Consider the following 24,394-nt stretch of genomic DNA (forward strand, 5'->3'; position numbering starts at 1 on the left):
CACGGACATAAACGCCCTTTAAGAAGAGAACATGAAATAAACCCCAGCATGAGAAGACGTTGATTGTTTCGTCCATTGTTAGCTCTTGGGCCACACCAACCAGCACACAGAGGCTACTCGAGCTCTTGATCAGGAATCTCTCCCGGAATGCTCAGTAGACCATAGGACATGCCAGGGATCAAACCTGATTGACTGTGTGCAAGGCAAAGGCGTCCCTGCTGTACTATGGCTCTGACACCAAGAAATTTATTCTATTGAAGAGACATTGAGAAAAATATCTATGTGATGAGCAAGAGTGGCGAAAGGACGCATAGACTATGGAGACCATGACTTCCGGTTTCCCAGTAGGCAATGCCCTGATGTCATTTGCATAACGCAGAATGCTCTGCTCCCCATTGATCTTTTGAGTCTAAATGGACAGGCGTCCTTAACATCGTACTTTCTCACGGACAGAGAAACTTTCTCTACCCGTTGACTGAAACACTGTCCAGTCTCTAGGGCACGAATGGCGGAAAGACTCCCGACTACGGAGACTGGGACTTCCGGTTTCCCAGTAGGCAATGCCCTGAGGTCATTTGCATAACCCAGAATGTTCTGCTCTCAATTGATCTTTTTTTTCCGGTCCCAATGTACCAGTTTCCTTAAAAATCGTATTCTCATGGAAGGAGAAACATTCTCTACCCGATGACTGAAAAACTGTCCAAAGTCAAAGTCACCCTAAGTGTACTGTGAGTTGCCGTTCCTTGGTCTCCAGCATTCCAGACAAGCTGTTAGAAGCTCTAGGCTTCAGGACACAGCTTCAGCAAGGGACTAATTTTTGGAGAGCTTTACCACTCATAAAGAAAGCTTTATGGAGGAGTAAAGCTCGACATCAAGTGTCAAAAAATAGAAATTAAGCCATTTTGGTCAGCATCTAATAGTTATCTCTTTCTATTTTAAGATGGATATTCTTTCTTTTCTTTTTCTTTTTTTTTTTTTTGGTTTTTGCACCACACCTGGTGACGCTCAGGGGTTACTCCTGGCTATGCGCTCAGAAGTTGCTCCTGGCTTGGGGGACCATATGGGAAACCGGGGGATCGAACCGTAGGCAAGGCAGGCACCTTACCTCTAGCGCCACCGCTGGCCCCGGATATTCTTCTTTAGTCAGCCTTCAACGATACATCCAGTTGCTTCTTTCTCTGTGTTTTTTTTTTTTTTTTTGTGGGTCACACCCGGCAGTGCTCAGGGGTTATTCCTGGCTCCAGACTCAGAAATTGCTCCTGGCAGGCACGGGGGACCATATGGGGCACCGGAATTTGAACCGATGACCTCCTGCATGAAAGGCAAACGCCTTACCTCCATGCTATCTCTCCGGCCCCTCCTTCTCTGTGTTTTAGGTTGTATGTGGGGTTACTGACAGGTGTTCACATTCTCTCTTGGCCAGAGCTGTTAAGAAACTGCATAAACTCCTTTAATTGCAAACCAGGAAGACCAACAGGAGATGCCAAGGACCTGCAAACTATGGACAGCACTTCAGGCATCCTCACTGACAATGCTCTGAGGTGATTTGAATAACGCAGAATGCTCTGCTCCCAATTGATTTGTTTTCAGTCCCAATGTACCCTTTTTCTTAAAATCGTACTTCATGGATGGACAAACTTTCTTTACCTGCTCACTGAAAAACTGCAGTCTCTAGGAATACGGTCAGCTCCGTGGTCTTGGGCATTTCAAGAAAGCCATTTCAGGATCGGGGAGCTGAAACACTGCTGATTTGGGGAGAGCTTTATTGAGTGATAAATAAAGCTTCATATCAAGTGTTAAAAGATAGAATGAATAACTTGTTTGGTCCACACCTAGTTGCTGTCTCTTTCTATTTTAACATGTATATTCTTTCTCTATTCTGCCTTCAAAGAAACTTCCAGTGGCTTCTTTTTCTGTGTTTTAGGTTGTATATGGGATTACTGGGAGTGTATGGAATTCTCCATAATGACTGAGAGCTTATTATATCCCTGGCCAGGGCTGTTATGTACACCTACTTGTGTGTGTGTGTGTGTGTGTGTGTGTGTGTGTGTGTGTGTAGAAAGGGAGTTTGAATTCAAAGTAGATAAAGTCATTTTCCTTGCATGTGGCAGACCCAGGACAGACTGTAGTTTGATCCCCAAGGACCCTTATGGTACCCCAAGCCAGGAGTGCTTTCTGAGTGCATACCTAGGAGTAGTAACCCTTAGCTTCACTGGGTGAGGTCCAAAAATTTAAAAAAAATGTAAAAGAAAACTAACAAAATATAAAGACAAGCAAGGTACAGCTTGAAGAGCTAGCCCAGTGGTCTGTAAGCCGTGGCCCGCGAGCCACGTGTGGCTCTTTACACTTTTTAATGTGGCTCTTCTGTGTGCCGGGCAGCCGCTCCAGGAGTCAGGTCTCCTGAATTCAAAGTAGAACAGAGAGATGTGAGGGGATAGAAAAAGAAGTACTTGGTACATGCAGGAGGAAACAGGGCCAATCAATACTGCAGGTTGCTTGCTTAGTAATCTCCACCATCCTATCTGATTCCCCGAGCACCTCCAGGAATGACTTCTGAGTGAATGATGCTGCCTCTGCGCCACTAGGTGTGACTCAGGAACAGAAAACAAAACAAGGGAGCGGAGTGATGGTGCAGCTGTAAGGCGTTTCCCTTGCACGTGGCAGACCCAGGATGGGCTGTGGTTCGATCCCCAGGCGTCCCGTGTGGTCTTCTAAGCCAGGAACGGTTTCTGAGCACATAATCAGGAGTAACCCCTCAGAGTCACTGGGTGTGGTCCAAAATTAAAAAAAATAAAGGAAAATAAAATAAAACATAGAGACCAGCAAGATACAGCTTGAAGAGCTACCCAATGCTTCGTTTAGCTTTTGGTTTTGGAGCAAACCCACTGGACTATCTCTCTGGCCCCCAATTAGAAAGTGGTTATGAACTGTATGCAAGGCTCTAACGTTTTCAAATCATAGATCTATTCTCACAAACATGAGTTCTGTCCATTCAACAAAGTAACGATGCTAAATTTTGTCAGTGGCATCAAAATTGTACTCTTGAGCAAGAGAGCGTGTTCAATGAGTTGAAGGCATAATTTGCAGGCTGTTTGCCACCAGTACTAGAGTGGTCCCAGATGTACAGGGTTCGGGGCCACCTCAGAGTCCAGAGTTGTAGACACTGAGGACTACTGGGTGCTGCCCAACAGCCAATAAAAGAACATAGCGGCGATTGGGGAGGAGTGGTGGTAGTTCAGAATTATAGTCAGAGGTGAAGGTTGTACTTGCATGCATAGGTCTCTAGCACTGTGGTGGTCTCCATGGCACTGCCCGGATGATCCTCCCCTTAGTACTGGTTTGGATCATAAACAAAATGTAATTACATTTAAATAAAATAATGACTGGAAAGATAGTATAGCAGGTAAGGCATTTGCACGCGGCTGACAGTTTATCTTGCAAGCACTATTCATGGTCCCTTCAGCACCTTCAGGAGTGATCCCTGAGCACAGAGCCAGGAATAAGCCCTGAGCATATTCAGTGTGACCCCGAAACAGAAATAAAAAAGAAAATCATGTGGGCCAGAGATATAGTACAAGGGTTAAGGTGCTTGCTTTGCATCAAGGTGATCACAATGTGAGTCCCAGCACCATGTGCTTCCCTGAGCACTGAGTAGGGGGAAGCTCCCAGTTCCCTGAGCGTTGTATGAAAAGTTATTCAGTGCATATTTCATTAGTGTCGTGGCCACACCAGTTATTATTCAGGTTGAATCCTGGCTATGCACTCAGGAATCACTCCTTGGTAGTGTTTGAGAAACCCTCTGGGATACCAGGAATCAAACCCGGGCAGGCCACATGCAAGGCAAGGGCCTTACTTTCTCTCCTATGTCTGGTCTCTGAAACGTTGCATTGTTTTTGCCACAATGAGAGAGGCATCTGCTCAATCTCAGTGCTCACATCATTCCCTGTAGTAAAATTTCCATGAGAGTTTAAAACACCAAGTGCCATAGGAATGGTGTGTGTCCAGATTGTGGCACTGTCTAAATGCCCCTTCTGACTATGGCCAGACTATGGCCGAGATTATGCTCTAGTAATCTCGCTGTGATTGAACTGATGTCATATCCACGAGGACACAGGCTTGAATGTCCCCCCTACCCTGTCCACCTTTAAAAGGGAGAACATGCTCACTTCTTCACCGATTGGTTCACCTTGCCCAGCTCCTGAAGGCAGAAGGCATAGTGCTTGTCAAGGTTCCTGGGAAAGAACATGGAGATGGCGTTCTCTGTTCAGGGCTGGAGAGGCAGAAAGCCCCATGGGGAATTCTCATAAACCACCTACTGACTAGGATAGAATTATTTTGGGGGGCACAGCTAGCCATTCCAGGAATAGCTCTGGTGGTGCTTGAGGAACCATGAGGTGCTGACGTTGGAACCTGTAACTTTACCTGTCAAGTCTGCACCCCACTTGTCATGCTATTTCTCCAGCCCAGTTGTTGTTTGGGGGCATCCGTGCGGCAATCAGGGATTACTCTGGCTCTGCGCTCAGAAATTACTCCTGGCAGGCTCAGGGGACCATATGAGATGCTCGAGATCAATCCAGGGTTTGCCATGAGCAATACAAATGCTCTAACAGCTATGCTATTTCTCTGGTTCTATGTGTTTGTTCAATTTCCTTTAATTTTATGGCAACCATTGTGATTTACAAAGGCCTTCCTAGTTTGGTTTCAGACATACAATGAATCAGGGCCAATCCCACCACCGGTATAGACCTCCCTCCCATCAATGTTCCCGGAGTGCATCCCATATCACTCAACCTGTGCCCAGCCTGACAATATAACAGACCCATTTTAAGTTTAGATTGTTAAAGTTTGGGTCTCTCGATTCCATTGGTGTTGCCTTTGGCTTGGATCTTTAGATCTGCCCTGTTTTAACTCTACCAATGCACAAGTGACCTCTTCTAGCCCCCATCCTTTTGTCTTTGTATTTCTCCTCTTCCACTCAGTTTCTTTCCTTTTCCTTTTTACTTTTCCTTTTTACTTCTTTCCATTTACTCAGGGTCCAAGGGTTAATTATTTTATTCTGAAGGATAATTCACTGCATTTGAGAAGTCTATAGTGGATGTACAATATCTTCCTAAAAACTCAACATTAAGGGCCAGAATGAGAGTACAGTGGCTGACCTGGGTTTCATCCACAGCATGCCATAAGGTCTCCAGAGCCCACAAGAGTGTAGAGGCCAGAGAAATCCCTGAGGTTTGCCAGGTGTGGCTAAATTAGATTAAATTTAATTAAAAATCTCAGTAGGAGACACAGGAGGTAAGGTGTGAGCCTTGCAAAATGGCTCACCCTTGTTTGACTCCTCCTTGGAACTACTTAAGGTCTCCCAAGCCCCACCAGAATTGATCCTGGAGCCCAGAGCCCAGAGTCAGTCCTGAGAACGATCAGGGGAACACAAAAAGAAAACCTCACTACTCAAAACTATTTTAGGCCAGGTATGTAAGTTTGTTGTGGGTCCTGAGCCTTCCTATCTGATGCCATGCAACCAAATTAGAACTGCCTTGACCCTTTGAGTTTGAATAGTAGGGGCTCACATACCAGAAACCTTTGAAATGTGTGATTCTCGACCATACCTGGTAGTGCTAATGGGTTTCTCCTGGCTCTGTACTTGGAATTACTCCTGGTGGGCTAAGGGATGCCCTGGATAAAACCCGGGCCGGCATTGTGCAAGGCATGCACCATACCTGCTGTCTCATCTCTTTGGCCTAAGCCTTTGAAATGTTTCAGTTCCGGGGCCGGGCGGTGGCGCTGGATGTAAGGTGCCTGCCTTGCCTGCGCTAGCCTAGGACGGACCGCGGTTCGATCCCCTGGCGTCCCATATGGTCCCCCAAGAAGCCAGGAGCAACTTCTGAGCGCATAGCCAGGAGTAACCCCTGAGCGTCACAGGGTGTGGCCCAAAAACAAAAAAACAAAAACAAAAAAAGAAATGTTTCAGTTCCCATTTACTGGAAGAGAAGTTTTAGTTATTCAAGTAGAATTTTTAATACCAAGTAAGGTTTTATTTCACACTGGAAATAAAGCAGAATGCCACGATCAAAAGAAATAAACATCAGTGTAATGAGTAAAATCATAAATGACTTTATCTAAACAAATCCCACTAAGTCAAAATGTCATTTATGAGAAATATGTAACTACATGTGATTAAACCCTCAGAAAGATGTCATTCTACATGACTCATTAGCTTTTAAGCACCATCTTTTCTAAACAATTTGGAGGGTATTACGTGGGCCATATCCAATGGGGCTCACCCATAACTCTGCTCATGGAACCATAAACTGTACCAGGGAACAAACCCATGTAGCCATATGCAAGCCAAGCACCTCAACTCCTGTGCTCTCAGGACATTACATGACTTTATTTTCGGAATCCCTCCCAGTGGTAAATCCCTTATTTTCCCTTTAGCCCATAACTTACTAAAATTGAGAAATAAACGTTGGGCCAAGGAGACAGCTCGACAGGAGGGCATGTCTGACATGCAGAAGTCCTGTGTCCAATTCCTGGTATTACCAGAGCACTGCTAGGTGAAATCTCATTGTTTTGAGCTGCAAGTAGTTGCTGAGTACCACCAGTTATGGCCCCCAAACTCCAAATATATTTGCTAATAAGAAGGGCTAAAATTAAATGGATGTAATTTCATGTGAAGTATCTCCTTACTCAAAAATGGAGAGTAGGGGCTGGAGTACATAGCACAGTATGTAGTATTTACCTTACATGCCATAGACTCAGGTTCATTCTCAGGTATCCGATAAGCTTCTGTCAAAGCTGCCAGTAGTGACTAGTCCTGATTGCTGAGTTCAGAGCCAGGAAGTATACCTTGAGCAGCCTAGGTGTGGCCCCAAAACCCAATTGAAATAAAATGGAAAGAAAATCTCTAACCAGAAAATGCAACTATATTAATTTAATTTAGAGAAGTTCTGGATTTTTTCATTTGCTTTCTTTTTTCTGTTTAGGGTTATACCTGGCATTACTTCGGGCTTACTTCCTGCTCAGGATGAATCCTGGCAAGGGTTCAGGACCATATATAGTGCTAGGGATCACATATGACCTAGGTAGGTGTTATGCAGAACAGTACTTTACCTGCCATACCCTACCATCCTTCTGGATCTATTTGCTTTTATGTGGCATACTTGCCCTATCACTGAGCTATTTAGCCAGATTGACACTTTTGTGTTTTCACTTTCAGTATGTCCAATTTGCTAACTCCCAAGCATGTAGTAAGTATGTGGAACTTTCCCAACAATCACAGTTACAAATTGATTTGTACTTGCAAAGAATAGTTCAGAAGTAAATCCTATACTACGATTTTGCCTGGCTGGGGAATTTCTCTTCCTTTCTCATCTACTTTCCAATAAAGTTTTTAGTTACAAAAAATAGAATACTTCAGGGGTTCGAGAGATAGTAGAGGGCTCTAGGTACTTGTTGAGCAGGTAGCTGACTCCAACTTAACTCCTGGTACTGCCAGGAGTGACCCCTGAGCACCACTAGGTGTGGTCCCCAAATCCCCCCAATATGCAAACTTAAAAAGTAAAAGTAAAAAATATTAAAAGATGACACTTCTGTAATCAGTACAATTTTTAAAATCAGACTTTTTACATCTTGATGGAGTCATAAAAAATAGCGTAACTCCTTATGCTGTGTATAAAATCATATTTAACCTTTGATTTTCTTGGGCAGTGTACAATTACACATTTTAAGGACTTTCTCCCTTCTGGAAAACTTTTGCGTCTTTCGTCTTTAGTCCACATAGCTAAGTTTTAGGTGTGTGCACCTAGAGAGCCAAGTAGACCTAATCTGACCAGCCTGCACCTATGATTTTCAGCTACTTAAAAAACATTGAGCACATTTCTGTTCCTGCAGCAAACTCAATTAAAACAACAAAAGCCTTCTTCTCCTGCAATGGAATTATTTCAGTTGCCAGCCAATTTTTCAGACCAGAATTTGGTCATCAGCAAGTGAAGGTGCCCCAAGTTGAAATGGCTCCATTTGGATGGGGGTGAGTGGTTTTCTGGGCACCTGACTACAGCCGAGTGGGCCTGCTCACTCACACTTGCGTGGCCCAAGCCACAAAATGGAGTTGGCTTAGACCTCCACACTCTGGTTCTCTTCCTTTTGAACTCTACCTGTCACAGCCTACGGACCACTTTTTACTAGGCCAAGAGCAGAACAAAAGGACCCTTGAAAACTGTCAGTGGTTTGGGAAGCAAATGCTTTTGGACTATTCTTAGAGTAATTAACTTTTCTGGCGTTGGTGCTAGAGATAGAACTCAGAACCTTCTTTTCTACCAAGGGGCCATCTCCTGAGCCTAACGCACTCAAACTGAACCAGATTCTATGGCAAGGGCTTAGTGAAATCACAGAATACCAATAGAACAGAGTCAAAAGATGAGCCCTCAGTCGTGTTCAGAGCAACACAATCTTACACGAATGGGATGATTTTAGAAAGACAAAAGCCAAAATAATTTTGTGTTGGCTTTTTATACAAGTGTAATGTAGACTGTAAATGGGTTTCTGAAGATCATTTATACTGAAAGGATGAAAAGTCCTGCTTTCTACAAACTCATACTGCAAAACTTGAGGGTGACAATACATGTTAATTGAAAAAAAAGAAAAAGTCTCCAGAGGAAAATTGTTTTCCATGGTAATTTCCCTGACAAATTTGATAGGTTTACACCATTAAGATCAGAAATAATTAGTTTATTTATTGGCTTGCGGTGGAATTTTAGAAAATAGCTAGTGGTAATTCTGAAAGTGCTTTAAGTTCTTTGGTACAATTTGGTCATCTTAGTAGCAATTTATTAAGTACCTTAAGGTATGTTTGTCAACAACAATGCACTAAGTACTAATGTTTAGGAATCCTAACGTAAATGATAAAGTATTTTTGACTTCCCAGAAAAAGAACTCAAAAACTTGTGTTTCTGGGGCGGTGCAGTGGCGCATGGGGTAAGGCATCTGCCTTGCCAGTGCTAGCCTCGGATGGACCGCGGTTCAATCCCTGGCGTTCCATATGTTCCCCTTAGTCAGGAGTGATTTCTGAGTACATAGCCAGGAGTAACCCCTGAGCGTCACCGGGTATGGCCCAAAAAACAACAACAAAAAAAACGAAAAGCAAAAAAGTTGTATTTCTGTGGCAAAGATATGCATATCAGGGCCAGAGAGCTAGTATATTGGGTAAGGCGCTTACTTTTTATGCAGCTGACCCAGCTTTGATTCCAAGCACTGCATATGGTACCTTGCATAATGCTAGAAGTAATCTCTTAACATAAAGCCAGGATTAAGTCCTGAAAAAGTCTGATGTGGCCCAAATCCCTGTCCCCCAAAAAATGTCTATTACAACTATAAGAGCACCACTAAACAGATATATATTAAAGAAATATTACCAAAATCATCCCTCAGAATATTAGAATAACTGATTTCATTATACTTTTTGATATAAAAGAGGCAAGTTTTAGCTTGAATAAAGAGTTAATTTTGAATTACATATGTGCCTTCTGGTTCAATAACTGTCCAGATGTCAGTTACACAATATTATTGATGATGCTTTTTATTTCAGAACAATTAGTCCGCCTCCTGAAGCATTTCCTCAATTTCTTTATCCCAATTTTCATCTTTTTTTTCTGCTTCTGCTACGACTTCGTATTCTTGAAGCTCTTGCTGTAGTTCTTTTTCCCAGTCTGCAGAATCTTCTGGAAGAAACAGATGATAAAAAGATCATCTCTGAATGCCTTGTGCTGCTTTTCAGAAGTCTGTCACTTAGAATGACTGATGAAGGTACTAGAATCATATAGAATTTGTCATGTCTTGGGCTAGTTAAGTGTATGCTCAGAGAAGTTGAATCAATTGGTTTTGTTTTGGGGCCACAGCGGGCAATGCTCAGTGTGTACTTCTGGCTGTGTGCTCTAAAGTCACTCCTAGCAGAGCTCCAGGAATCATGTATGATGCTGCTGGGGACTGAACTCTGGTTGCACAAAAGGCAAGCACCTTAGCACTGTACTATCTCTCTGGTCCCAAAACTAAATAAAGTTTAATAGCTACCCAAATCAAACACATTAGGATAAGGAACTTGTTGAATACAGATGCACAGCTATCAGGTGTCACCAGTAAGTCTGGCATTCTATTTTGCTTTATGTAGGTCTACTTTTCCTTTTAGTGAATTATTATTTAGTAATTATTATCTAGTAGTGTTAATTAACTTCAACTGGTAGCAAAAAAAACCCCTAATGCAGGGGTGGCGAACAGGATTTTTACCTTCATTCAAAATGCAATGTGTTTAATAGATTATTGTTAAAATTATATGCTTTTGTGTGAGTGTTTGTCTGTTTTGGCAGGTCACTGTGTGGTGTGGCTCTCTGACTCTCACAGTTTAAAATTTTGGCTCTTTGTGTCGAACTTGTTCGCCACCCCTGCCCTAATGTTTCATTTTGTTTTGGGGCCATAATCAACTAAGAGCAGGGCTTACTCCTGGCTCTGTTTTCAGGGGTCTTCTAGCAGGGATTGGGGAACTATATGGGGTGCTGGGGATTGAATCAGAGTCAACTGTGTGCAACTCAAGCATTTTACCCACTACACTATTGCTCTGCCCCCTAGAATAACTTGACTGAACTAACTGCATTATGCATGTGACTCTTTCTTCTGAATGGTCCAAGGACTCAAAAGCAACACTGGATGTATTTTACTGGTGGGAAACGAAGCTGAGAGAGGTAAACTGATTTGTCAAAGAACCACACAGATGACAGCAATGCACATAAGAACATAACCAGGTTTGCTTGTTCCCAGCCTGTGTCTCTTTGCCTTGCCAGGGGTCTCTGGAGAGAGCAATAGAGCCCAGGGTCTGAAGCCAGGCAATGTCTTACTAAAGCCTCACCTCTCATGGGTCTCAATCGAGCTCACATCCCGATTCCTACTGAGCCTTATAAAGGCCACTTTCTGCTTCTATGCTGAGGACTTGTACGTGTGGCCATGGATTGTCCACATATCACACTTATTGAAACAAGTCTGTCCTTCCTTCCTTCCTTCCTTCCTTCCTTCCTTCCTTCCTTCCTTCCTTCCTTCCTTCCTTCCTTCCTTCCTTCCTTTCCTTTCCTTTCCTTTCCTTTTTCCTTTCTCCTTTCCTTTCCTTTTCCTTTTCCTTTCCTTTCCTTCCTCCCTCCCACCCTGCCTTACTTTTGTTTAGAGTCACATATCATAATACTCAGGGGCTGGGGCCAGAGCAGTAGAGCTACAGGTAAGGTGTCTGCCTTGCAAGTGCTAGCCTAGGACGGACCGAGGTCCAATCTCCCGGCATCCCCAATGGTCCCTCCAAGCCAGGAGCGATTTCTGAGCTCATAGCCAGAAATAACCCCTGAGCATCACTGAGTGTAGCCCCAAAACAAAACAAAACAATTCAGGGGCTATAAGGGACCGGAGAGATAGCACAGCAGCAGGGCGTTTGCCTTGCACAAGGCTGACCTGAGAGGGACCCGGGTTCAATTCCTGGCATCCCCAAGGCTATCAGGAGCAATTTCTGAGTGCACAGCCAGGGACCATCAGGTATGGCTCCAAAACCAAAAAAATAAAAACAAACCTTGGGCTATTGCTGGTTCTGAGCTAAGGGACCATGTGTTGCTGGGGAGGGAACCTCGACTTTCTGCATTCAAAGCACGTGCTCATCCTGTTGAGTATCTTTCTCACTACTCTTCTCATCTCTTCAAGAAAAAACCTTAAATTCAGAAGATATAAAGTAAACAGAATCCAACAGCTTACCACCCAGAGCAGTGATCTCGCCAAAGACTTGCATAGACAAACAGCAATGTCACTAAGCTCCATAGTAGGGGTGGCAGAGGACAGAGACACAAGGGGGGACCAGAGCTATACCCGGCAGTTAAGGCATTTGCCTTGCAAGTGGTGGTCCTGGGTTTGATATGCGGCACCCCAATTAGTCACCCAAGCACCAGCAAGTGTGATTCCTGAATGCAGATTCAGGAGTAAGTCCTGTACATTATTGGGTGTGCCCACCTCCTCCACAATCATTAAACAAAACAAACCCCAGAGAGACAAGGTGAAATTACCCTTAAGGAATGGGTGGGTGGGAAATTGGTCAATAATCTTTTGGTTTTGTTTTGGTTTTGGTTTATTCCGGGCCACACCTGTTTGATGCTCAGGGGTTATTCCTGGCTAAGCGCTCAGAAATTACCCCTGGCTTGGGGGGACCATATGGGACCCTGGGGAATCGAACCGCAGTCCTTCCTTGGCTAGTGCTTGCAAGGCAGACACCTTACCTCTAGCGTCACCTCCCTGGCCCCTAGTAGCTAATCTTTTGGGAGGTTGTTTGTACTATCTCTCTGACCCCTCTGACCACTAACCATTAAAGGGGTGCAGACTGAAACTAATCCAGGAAGGCAGAGAAAGCAAGGCCCACTTGAATGGCCAGGCAGCTCCTCTAGATCCTTTATTCGGAAAGGCCAGGGTACTTGATCATGAGGATCTCTAGGGGTCACTTTGGAGAGGCTGGACTAGCCCTGGAGCAACTTGGGGTGTGGTCCAATTATCCTACTCTCCACAATAATATTTTAAAAAATATAATAGAATCCTGACCCAAGGCATGTCTCAGTTTCCCAGAGGTCTCCGCTCCTTCAGTCACTGCCAGTAGTAAAAAAGGAACCGGTGACATCAGCTTGAGACTTGTGACACTTGGGCCCCAAATTCTCCCCATGGTGGTCTGCAGTCAGCTTTAGGTGAGAGCAGACTCAGTGGGAGCCAGCCCAGGGCTCCTCTGCTCACTTCTCCTGTCCAAATTCCCTCCACAGTGTGCCAATGGGGTTACCCACCTCACCTCCCCAAGGCTCTGGCTTTCACCTGGTGCTCTTTGCCCTGCTCCCAGAATGCACCTGTCCCTGCCATTCTCAGGAATTGCTCTGCATTCACTATCCTTTGAGGCATTCTTCCCCAAGTTACTTAGGTATTTCAAAGGCTGCCTGTGCCTTCCCAGAGGTATTGCTCTCATTGCTTGCAGCAGGCAGTGAGACAACATATCCACAGCTGCAGAACACCAAGCAGGGTGCCAGCTCTTTGGGTAGAGGGCAGCACCAATGCTCCCAACCATCCCCAGCCTGGATCCATCTGATCTCTGTCAGGAGTCTTAGATATATTCCTGTGCATCTCTGGGCTTACTTCTCCTCTCCATTTCTGTGAAGACTTTAGACACAGGGGTGCAGGGCCTGGTTGCCTCTAGCATCCACCTTTACGTACAATTTAAGTGGGGAACAAAGAAGCAACTGTCTGCACTGCGGCTGGGAGTAGAGCCCCACACCTCCAATACAAGTGCTCTACCACTGAGAAGCAATGAGGGGGGTTTCATTTTGGAGACACAGTGGTGGTGCTCAGACTTCACTCTTGGTGGGTCGCAGGAGCTGAAATGTGGTGTCAGAGGATCAAGCTAAGATCAGCTGCATGCCAAGCAAGTTCTTCAATCCCTGTATTGGTATCACCATGTCCCCAAGGAGTAAACTCTCCAACAGTCCTCAAGGCCCTTCCTGGAGATATGTGGTTGACCAGGCTGGCAAAAGAATATGTTCGCCCGAAGATGCAGTTGCTTGGGATCCATAGGGCCCTGTAACTCAGCCATCCTGGCCGTGCTTGTGCTGACCTTGAGGTGGTAGGGGGAATCAGGGTGGAAGCATGCACCTCAGACCCTGTACAATCATCCCTCTGGGCCCTGAGAAGCAAGATGGCTGCAGGAGTGGTGAAGCCACTATGTAACCCTGCAGCAGACTGCTTGTCTTGACCAGCAAGGGGACACAAGCTTGTTCAATACCTTCGAGGACTGCCATGGGCTCTGCCTGCTTGTCCAGCACCAGCTGCTCCATCTCCTTCTTCAGGTCCTCCTGATCAAAGCTGCAGGTGTCAAAGGCATCACTGACGAACTCAGCCACCCCAGGACTGGTGGAGATTTCCTCTTCATCCTGAAAGGCAATGAACTGCTGGATGCTTCCCTCAGGGCTGGCCAGCCCTCTGCCCGGGCCCCAATGCTCAGCAAAAGCAGCTCAGCAAAGGAGCAAAGGCTCCTTTACTTGAGGCTGGCAAACCAGAAGAGTTCTCCAGCTCTGGAGCTTTGGTAACTAAACAAGTAACCCCCAGAATTTCTTATGCTCACTCACAGCTTGGAGCTCACCCATCAAGTCTATCTGGTGCCACAATGAGCACCTCTAGAATGACTGCTGCCTCATATCTCAGCTGCAGGTGCTTAACTCTTCCATTAGGGGACCCCTCTTTTAGGACAGATATAACCCGTGAGCGCCTGAGCTAGTTAACATAATCAGTCTTTTCCTTTGCAGACAATCACTACTACATACAAGAAAAACTGTATTCATTACCTCTTGAGTTTTAAGTTGCGATTTGATGACAACAGGTGGTGTTTTGGGCCGCCCTGCCTCTAGAAACGAGAAAAAAAGAGACAATAACTGATTGGTTCAAATATATAGTCATAAGAACTAAAATACCCACAATGATACAAAATAATTTTCACAAATGACTTATTACATTATTCCTTCCATTTTTACCTTTAAAAAATATAGCCAGGTTTTGTTCTTTTAATTACTTTGTTATTTCATTTTTTTAAACCTTTGTTCCATATATATATATATATATATATATAAGCACATATATTTTTATTTCTATTTTTATCTTTTTTGGGTGTGTGACCTGTTTCCATTTTCTTCTTTTTCCACCCCCAAATGCACTGGCAATATAATGTAGCACCATTCCCCCTGCAAAGACACACTAAAAAAAGGGGAAATCTTACATATAAAAACAAGCTCTTATCTACTAGGGATAAGAACTCATATTTGTTTACAATACAGAGACATCTCCACCTTGAAAATATGTCATGTGGACCCAACTTAGACCCCAGCTGATTAGACACCATCTGTCCAGCCTTGAACCTTGGATCCCAGACATAGAAACGACACAGTTCTTTATGACAGCTACAAGAAACAAATCCCACCCGTGACATCCTCAATACTGCTCAGACACCAACAAGTGCCAGCTCTAATATGATATCCTGACAACGAGGAAAATGGGAACAACTTGACCTAAGATCAGGTTATCCTACCCCTCCAGCTGACGATAAGACAAAATCAGAAGACTTGTCACCCTTTGGTCTGTCCAAAAGCCAAGATCGCGATTTACAGATGACTGGCTGATAGAACCAAGACCGGACTGTATGTATCCTGTGACCAATAAAAAAGCCCTAGTCTAGGGTTTGAGCTATGACCTGCACAACAACCATGATCTCCAGTTCCAAAGGTACGTCTGAGACAATTGCAATGGAATGGGTCTTCTGGAAACACAACGAAAGACGCTATCATAGACTCCATCCTAAGATCAGTGCAAAGACCAAGACCACCAAACACAGAAGACGGATTAAAATGACACTAGGGAACAGAACTTCTAGAACCACAAAGAAAGGCTTCATCATAAGTTCCACCCCTTGACCTGTGCAGATACCGAGATCTCTAGATACAAAGATCTGATTTTATCACCCAGGACGAAGCAGAAGTCTTCCAACCACCACGAAAGCACCAAGGGGAGAGTAAAGGAACCTGAACGGAGTCTATAGTTAATCCCATGACAATATACTCCAAGGGTGGAGAAACCCTGTATCTCTTAGGCCAAGGGAATTCCTTTTTGAATGACCCCAATATTTACTGTGTCTGTGCAGTAGGGAAAAAAGGCACAAAACAAATTTTTTTCTTATATCTATCTAGGTTTTGTCGATTTCTTCATTTTGGTATGCTTATTGAAGTTGTTGTCTCCATTTATATTTATTTATTTATTTATTTTCTTCTTTTCTTTTTCTTTAGGTGCCCTGCCATGTTTTTTATCTTTTTTTTTTTTCGATTTTTGGGCCACACCCAGCTATGCTCAGGGATTACTCCTGGCTGTCTGCTCAGAAATAGCTCCTGGCAGGCACGGGGGACCATATGGGACACTGGGATTTGAACCAACCACCTTTGGTCCTGGATCGGCTGCTTGCAAGGCAAACGCCACTGTGCTATCTCCCTGGGCCCCATGTTTTTTTTTTATCTCAAGACCATGGCTTTTATGTGGTGTTTATCTTTATTGTTGGAGTGCTCACTGGACATTTTATTTGACACCTCTTTTTGTACTGTTGTGGTGTTTCACCTTCTTTTTCCCCTTCGTCTCTCAAACTGATGATGAGAGCCTCTAGAAGGACTCCACCCATTTTCGATATATTTGATTTTTTTTTTTTGGTTTTTGGGCCACAGCCGGTAATGCTCAGGGGTTACTCCTGGCTATGTGCTCAGAAGTTGCTCCTGGCTTGGGGGACCATATGGGACACCGGGGGATCGAACCGTGGTCCGTCCAAGGCTAGCGCAGGCAAGGCAGGCACCTTACCTTTAGCGCCACCGCCCGGGCCGATATATTTGATTTTTACCCCAGTTTACCACTTTTCTCTTCTTCAAACAAAACCACATAACTAGAACTATCTAGTACCACCTCCCAGTTAGAGGAGGAAACAAGGGAGGTACCAAGACCAAAGCAGGTGTAGGACCACTAAGTAGAAAACTAGGCTCAGAGGGGACCACGCAGTCCTGGGGGTGAGGGAGGAGGATATGGGAGGTAGGATGGGAACGGAGGTGTAGGGAGGATAATTTGGTGATGGGAATTCCCCTGATATTATGTTAATATGTACCTAAAATATTATTGTCAACAATATGTAAAAAAAAAACAACAAATAAAAAGGCACCCTAAGTTGGCAAAAAAAACTTTTCCCTTTTAGCCCAGGGACATTTTGAACTATTGCTAAAATTAATCACAAATTTATTTAAAAATAAAATTGTATATGGGTAAAAATATATTTATAGCCAGGCGATACTGTGGCAACCTTTCTTTTGAGGATTCTTTAGTATTTTTTGTTGGGATTGAGCCCAGGCTTCATTTGTGAGAAGCACAAATGAGAATGTGAGAAGCACTGAGTGGAGTCGGTGGCCTCAAGGAGATATTCTAAAGGTGTGATAATATTTGATGCAGGAACATTTTAAGATTTTTGGCAGCAAATATTTGTGGGGTTTTTTTGGTTTGGGGGCACACCCGGCAATATTCAAGAGTTACACCTGGCTCTGCATTTAGGAATTACTCCTACAGGTTCAGGGGACCATCTGGGATGCCTCAAATCCTAAAAACAGATCAGCTGTGTGCAAGGCAATCATCCTTCCCACTGTGCTATCACACAAAATAATTTTTAAGTCATACTCTGTCTTTATTTGGGGGAAGGTCCTTTGGGCCACACCCAGCTGTGCTCAGGGCTGACTCCTGGCTGTATTTAAAGATCACTCCTAGCAGTGCTCACAGGACCAGATGTGGTGCTGGGGATTGAATCTGGGTTGGCCATGTGTAAACTAAGCGCCCAACTTACTATACTATCAATCTCCCTGGCTCCAGAAAATAACTTTTGACTCTAGTGCAACAAAATTGATGGAAGAATAGCTCTGCTTGCCTCTACTTAAGAGGTCATGTCTGGCAGTACTCAAGGCTTACTCCTGGTTTAGGGCTTGGGAGGTAGTGCCTGGGACAGGACTGAGGACTCCCACATGCAAAGCATGTACTTCTTCTCTTTATTAAGTATTTTTAATCAAACAATTTGGTGAGGATGGGGGGGTGGTGGTGGAGTGATAGTACAGTGGGTAAGGCGCTTGCATTGCATATAGCCAATCTGGATTTGATATCAGGCACCCCAGATGGTCCTCTGGGCCCCGAAAGGAGTGATCTCTGAGTGCAGAGCTAGGAGAAAGTCCTGAGCACCATGGGGTGTAACCCCAAAACAATAACAACTGAAACATTTTGGTGGTTTTGCGGCCACATCCACCAATGCTCAGGGGCTACTCCTGGTTGTTCTTGGTGATCCCTCAGGGATCATGTAGGGCTGGGATCAAACCCAGGCAATGCCAAATTTTACCAAAGTGAGCAATTTCATTATATCCCCTTGATCCTATATGGTCCATTAGCCCCTAGCTAACCATTAGGATGCATTGCTTTGCACAAGCACTTAAAATTTGGTTGATCTTATTCCTTATATACCATGTGTACTGATCAGTGCTAGCAATCTGACAGAAATAGCCTGATGTACATTGTTATTAGACGTAAAACCATTGCCAATATTATCACACACTCCCCCAATTGTTCCTCTAGGAACATGTTGATTGGTGGTACCTAGCCCCGACCATGAGATTTGAAACCTGGAGTAGAATTCTGTGTGACAGACTGCAGGGCAGACATGGGTAATGCCAGGAGCACTCCAAGAAATGCTAAGTGCCTTCACAGAGTCTGCCCATGGGGTGTGGAAGACTGAGGAGTTGCTCGAGCTTCCTGGGGCAGCAGTCATAGATCTGTTTGCTCCACCAAGAGTCAAAACACCATTAAGGGATGCAGGATGGTGGGGGGCTGGAGGTGGGCATGAGGTTAAATGAGATACAGAAAACTTGGTAGACTACGTGAGGGAGGGCAAGAAGGTTCTAGTCACATAGTGGTGGGGGAAAAAGGGAGGGGAAAGAAGACGAGAGGGCACAGAAGGGCAAGCACAAGGAAGCCATGCTCGGGGCCAGAGGGAGGGCCACCCTAAGACCATTTGCTTGGGCAGGAAGTACATTTTTCACACCCCAGTGTGAGCTCAGGAGTGTCCTTCAGCAACACAAGCTCCTCTTTCTGGTCAGTCCTGCATGCTTGTCCGTACCTGGCAGTGGTAACTTGGCCTCGGTGTCCTGTGGCTTCTCGTCCTTGGCGGCTGCCTGTTGCTGTGCAGCCAGAGCCGTAAGCTGGGCTGACTGCTTGATGAGGGACACGCGGTAAAAGTAGTTCCTCCAGAACACATCTTCCTTTACTCTGGTGAGGACAAACGCAGGAGTAGTGGGTTATTGGGGCAGAGGGGCCTGGGAGAGACAGGTTTTAGGAGCACTTTCAAGGCAAAGGGGTATCCCCTTAGCCTTTGAATCAAAAGGTAAGTGACAGTCTCAGAGGAAGACAATATCCTCCGGGTGTCCAAAAACAACTGGCTTTTTTTGGGGTGTGGGAAGGGGGAACCCTACTAATGATTTTCTAGTTCCTAGTAAATGAAGTTCTTGCAGGCAGTGGGAAGAAATGGCTATGCATTGTTCTTTGCGGAAGGAAATACTGGACAGCTGGCAAACATGAGTCATCAGTCAGAGCTACCGCAGGGATCTCTCCTCTCCATAAAACATCGAGTGGGGGTAACCAGAGAACTCAGTGGGGGGCTCTGATGCCCAAGTGGGGTAAGTGTCCATGGGGGAGCAGACAGGGCAACAATGGGGTCCAACTCTAACAAAGGGTTGTGGCCAAAACAGAAGACTGTTTACATGCAGGGGAAACAGCAGATGACATGAAACCATTCCCGTTAATTCAAAGCCAGCTTTCTTGAGATAAGGGGAGGGAGTTGCAATCATAAAAGGAATGGTCTCTGCTGTAGCCCACAGCAACAAGCCTCCTGTTGGTAACGAGCTTATCCAGCCATCAGCTCTTGGTTTGTGTGTAACCTTACACAGTCCATTCTTCAGGGTTCCAACAGCAAAAGGATAGGAGAGTGGACTATTTTGTGGCAGAAAGAAAGTACTCAAAGAATAATAGGAATACATACAAAGGACTTAGAAGGCAGCTTGATGGAGATAGTGTGTCTATCCAAGTTAGTAATATTGCAATTATAACTTTTTTTTTACCCTCGAGGTGTGGCACACAGCAGTGGCTCTACTCTCAGGACTCTGCTCAGGAATCCCTCCTGCTGAATGGGGGAGAACTCTATGGGATGCTGAGGATCGAACCTGGGTCAGCCACATGAAAGGCAAATGCCCTACTTGCTGTTTTATCCCATGGGCCTGGAATTATAACTCTTCCCTAAAACAGAACAAGGAGCCCACAAAGAGAGAAGCCAACACTTGACAAATATTTAAAGTTGGAGGTGGAATGGACGAGTTATAGGTCCAAAGGATCTCCCGAGACAAGCAAATAAACCAGAAAAAAAATGCAAGTTCTGACCCTGGAGATAAGCCAGGGAAGAACACAAGGTGGTAAAACCAATTCTCCAAAGCTTTCAGAAACAACGTCAAAGTGCAGTCAGAGCAAGAAAGGGTCAAGAATGCTCAGGAACCAGACTGGTCAATGCCCAATCAATGCCTGTTGGAGCAAGAGCTCCAGCTGAGGGCCCACCCCTGGGGCCAGGGTGATTCAAAAGGTTTTTACACTGATGGAACCTTCAGGTGTGGAGTCTACCTGAACCCCAGAACGTGGCTCCTTTTCTATCATAAAGAGGTAGATATTCCAAAAAGGCACAGCCTTAAATGCTAAGAGGAAAGAGCTATCCTTTGGGAGAGAGATGAATCAGAGCGGTTCTGACACCAATAGAACTGTGAGCACTAAACTGAGCAAGAGATTTGATAGAAAATTTGTTTACAACCCAAGCTCAAAACAGCGATTTCAGCCAGAAAGTAGAAATGCCACTGTATTGTACATAATACAGCACTGCCTTCTTTGGAAAGGCTGGGGGAAGGAGCATGGGATCAGCATCGATGAGAGAAGCGTTCTCCCGGAAGGAGACAAAAGTCTGGAGACAGAACTAGCAGGGACTGGAAGGAGGATCCACAGAGGAGGAAGAGCCACGGCTGGGGAAGTGCCAAGCTAAACGAATATTCCTAAAGATCCTATCTGGTCCCAGCTTCTTGGGAAAACAGGCTCGTTTGCCATGCCAGACAGGTGGGAAGAGTGTGTGTCCTACAGCAGCCACCAGGTGGGGCCAAAGCCAGAGCACCGCAGGGCAGGTGCTTGCCCAACAGGCAGCTGACTTGAGTTTGATTCTCAGCACCGCAGCACTTTCTGAGCCCATCAACTTTCTGAGCACCAAGGGGTGTGCCCCAAACTCAAAACCAATAATAGTAAATGAGCCTCATGAGTTGAATCTGACACCTTCACTGCACACTGGGGCCAGGTCTGAGGTGCACTCAGGGACAGCTGGCACCATGGAGAACTGGCACAGCTCTCTTCAGCCTGAGGCCAGCCACCAGCCAGGTGTGTGGGAACACAAAGTTCCATACCCGCAGATGTTATGGGTAGCAGAGGAAGTACCCCACCCTTACACCCAGATTCAGACACAGCACAGCCTCTGATCTTGAGGCATGGCAGGGCCCACAGCTGCAAGTGACGGAGGAGACAGTCCGAATCTAGGACGTGCTCCAGACAAGCACCTGAGGTGGCGAGGGGTTTGGGGGGGAGAGACAGACATCTGCTTTTTGTGGGAACATGAGCAGCTGTAAGCCAGTGGACCAGGGTGGGGCCCAAGGTTGTACCTGTAGGAAGGCAGGGGTTTCCTTTGGACCTAGATAAAACAGCTCATTACCTCCAAATTCCAGGAAAGCCCATGCTTGCCCATGATACCACGTGTGTGTCTGAGAAAGAGTCTGTAAATCTGTATGTGTCTGCATGTGTGACTGTGTTTTTGTGTTTGTGTGCAGATGTGTGTACACATGTGAGCATATTTGTTTATACATGTACATGTGTGAAAGTGACTGTGTATATGCATGTGTATACATTTTTTTTGTGGTTTTTGGGTCACACCCGGCAGTGCTCAGGGGTTATTTCTGGCTCCAGGCTCAGAAATTGCTCCTGGCAGGCACAGGGGACCATATGGGGCGCCGGGATTCGAACCGATGACCTCCTGCATGAAAGGCAAACACCTTACATCCATGCTATCTCTCCGGCCCCCACATGTGTATACATTTGCGTGCGTGTCTATATGTGTGTATGTGGGGTGTGTGTGTATGTGTCTGTGTGCACTTCCATGTAGGGAGATGCCACAGGGCTGCAGCGCCAGTTTCTATTTCCCCATGTGCTCTGGCGCCACTCCAGAATGCGGCCCTGCTCCCAGGCACCCAGAGAGGCCACCGGAGACCAGAGGATGTGGCTCGACTGGCCCCTGGCAGCTACTTACAGTTTGGGGACCAGAGCGAATCTCATCTTGCTCAGCAATTCATCCTCTTGTAGCATGACCAGAGCAACGGGGTACATCTGGTCAAAGTCAAAGTTAAACTGCACACCGGCTGGAGGATCACGAAGAAAGTTCCTCTTGTCCTGAGGTGAGAAATGCGGAGAAACACACAGAACATCACAATATTAGCATCACTGTGGAAAGAAGGGCAAGCTCCTTCTTGGAGGAAGTCGGGCCACAACCAGCTGTGCTCAGGAGCTGGGCCTGGCACTGCTTGAGAGACTATGTAATGCTGGGGATTGAACTGGGGTCAATCAGGCTGCATCACGGCCACTGCCTTGGATGCTGAACTAACTCTCTGGCCCTCAAATACTGAAGGCGAAGGGTCTGGCTGTGGGGCTCAATGAGCCGTCTTGAACCTGAGTGGGTAGCAGGGTTGAGGATCTATAACTGGCATCCAAAGCAAATCAGCTCATCAGCCACGCACAGCCAAACTAGGCAGAAGGCTGGTTTTTTTGGTCTTGGGGTGAGCAGGCAAGCGACTTGGCATGATGGCCACAACAGTGCTCTTTGTGCACTGCAAAGGGAACACATCCCCACAGGCCTGGCGGTGGCTGTGCAAAAGAGGTGAAGCCAGCAAGTCCAATCCAAGACATTGTCTGTAGTACCAACACACTTTTATTTTTCACACAGTCTCTGTTGTTGGTATCATGTTTCTGTATTAAAGATCCAGGAATCTGCATATCCTACATTGAAGTCAGGATGTGGAGCGTCCTCTCGTTTCACCTCACCATTAAAGGGCAATGCAGGGAGCCCTGTCCTGTAAGCAGGTCGTTGTTGTTAAGTCTTCTCAGTGTTAACGGAAGTCTCTTTTGAGCAGGTCGATGTCTGAGCAGTGGTAGGGTCTTCTGTGGTAGAGGATTGCTTCCAGGTGATGTTATAGACAAATCTAGATGTTTCGTGGATAGCTTCCCTGGTTCAGGGCTGAATGGAAAATGCCCTTTCCTCTGAAGCCTGTGCCAGGTTGTTATGTCAATGTTCAGGGTGTAAGGTCCCTTTGCACTAAAGATTTGTGTGTTCCAATCTCTATTAGATAGGATCTTATTTATATGTATAGTATTTTCACATTTTAATGTGCCTATGCAAAAAAAGGAGCAATGCCACGTGGTGTTATTGGCGCATATGGGGGCCATAAGAACAAGTCCAACAATCCCCATGACATGGTTGAATCATAAGCATTAAACTGGGGGATTCTTTCACCAAAATTCCTTGTTGAACAGCTCATAAAGAGAAGATAAAAAGTGGTTAGAATCGTCACTGTATAAGAGAACACTTAGTAAGACTTATAGCTGTCAGAGAAAAAACACAAAATATTCTAAAGAAATATCTATCCATTTTATGTCTCTTGAAACAGTTTGGGGTTGTTACACACAATGCACGGCTTTGGTCTGTGATTAGGATTGTGCAGTACTGAAGTTAAAAAGAATAATGTGGGTTAGTAATGTTTGGGGGGGGTGAGAGAGTTAAGGAGTAAAAATGAGCTTTGTAAGGGTGTGGGAAAGGGCAGAATACAAAATGGACTTTCTGGATACGCAAAACATAAGGATAAGGAATACTCTTAATACGCGCAGTTCTGTAATTTGTAGATGCATAGGGAGAAATTTCTCTCCCCACTTCCACCAGGGCCCGATTAAACAGGCGTGGCCCTGAAGACCCGCCTGGTGTGGGGGGATATAAGTCCCCTGGACTAAGTGGTCAGCCCAGGGGGCCTATGGCTAGCTGTCCTGCCCAGAGTCCCCAACATACCAGTCAAAGAAACCCAGAAGTCCTAGCATGTGGAGTCTTCTGAGCCCAGCCCTGCCTCTCTAGTTTGTGGATGCATCACTAATGCGATTTTTATTGCAATTATTTGGTAAGCAAATAATTGTGAATACTGCGATATTTGAAGGCCGGCCACGGGCCACAAAATGTTGTATGAAGGGCCGCAAATGGCCTGCGGGCCGCGAGTTTGAGACCCCTGATGTATATGTTCCTAACATCTCAAGATACTTTACAGACTTGTATTAAAAAAAATAAACCCTGGGGCTAGAACAGTAGTACAGTGAGTAAGCCATTTGCTTTTCATGTGACCAACCCAGGTTCGATCTCCTGTATCCCATATATCCCCTGAGAACCACTAGATGTACTGTGCTCAGAGCCAGGAACATTGCCAGATGTGGGCTCCTCCCCGCAAAAAATTCTGGGCGGGAGAAATGACTGAAAGGGTTGGCATGCAGCTTCTTGGCAGGCAGGAGACCCAGTCCCATCCCCAGCTTCTGTGGACACGGGAGCAACACCCAGAGCGATTCCTGGTCATGAGTTAGGAGTAGCCTCCAGCTC

The 24,394-nt window shown here is 45.5% G+C and overlaps 1 protein-coding gene across 1 annotated transcript in view; it reads right to left on the reverse strand.

Moving 5' to 3' along the window:
* Positions 1-8,793: 8,793 nt before the first annotated feature.
* The window catches only part of SYAP1 (synapse associated protein 1), a 31,081-nt gene continuing 15,480 nt past the window's right edge, over positions 8,794-24,394 (reverse strand). Inside the window, exons 9-13 of the mRNA XM_049767453.1 lie at positions 22,019-22,158; positions 18,761-18,909; positions 14,382-14,440; positions 13,823-13,970; positions 8,794-9,716 (exon numbers count right to left, since the gene is read on the reverse strand). Coding sequence (XP_049623410.1) covers positions 9,589-9,716; positions 13,823-13,970; positions 14,382-14,440; positions 18,761-18,909; positions 22,019-22,158 — 624 coding nt within the window. The 3' untranslated portion in view covers positions 8,794-9,588. The remainder of the gene's footprint in view (positions 9,717-13,822; positions 13,971-14,381; positions 14,441-18,760; positions 18,910-22,018; positions 22,159-24,394) is intronic.

The sequence above is a fragment of the Suncus etruscus genome, chromosome X (genome assembly GCF_024139225.1).
Source record: "Suncus etruscus isolate mSunEtr1 chromosome X, mSunEtr1.pri.cur, whole genome shotgun sequence".
NCBI classification, from domain to species: domain Eukaryota; kingdom Metazoa; phylum Chordata; class Mammalia; order Eulipotyphla; family Soricidae; genus Suncus; species Suncus etruscus.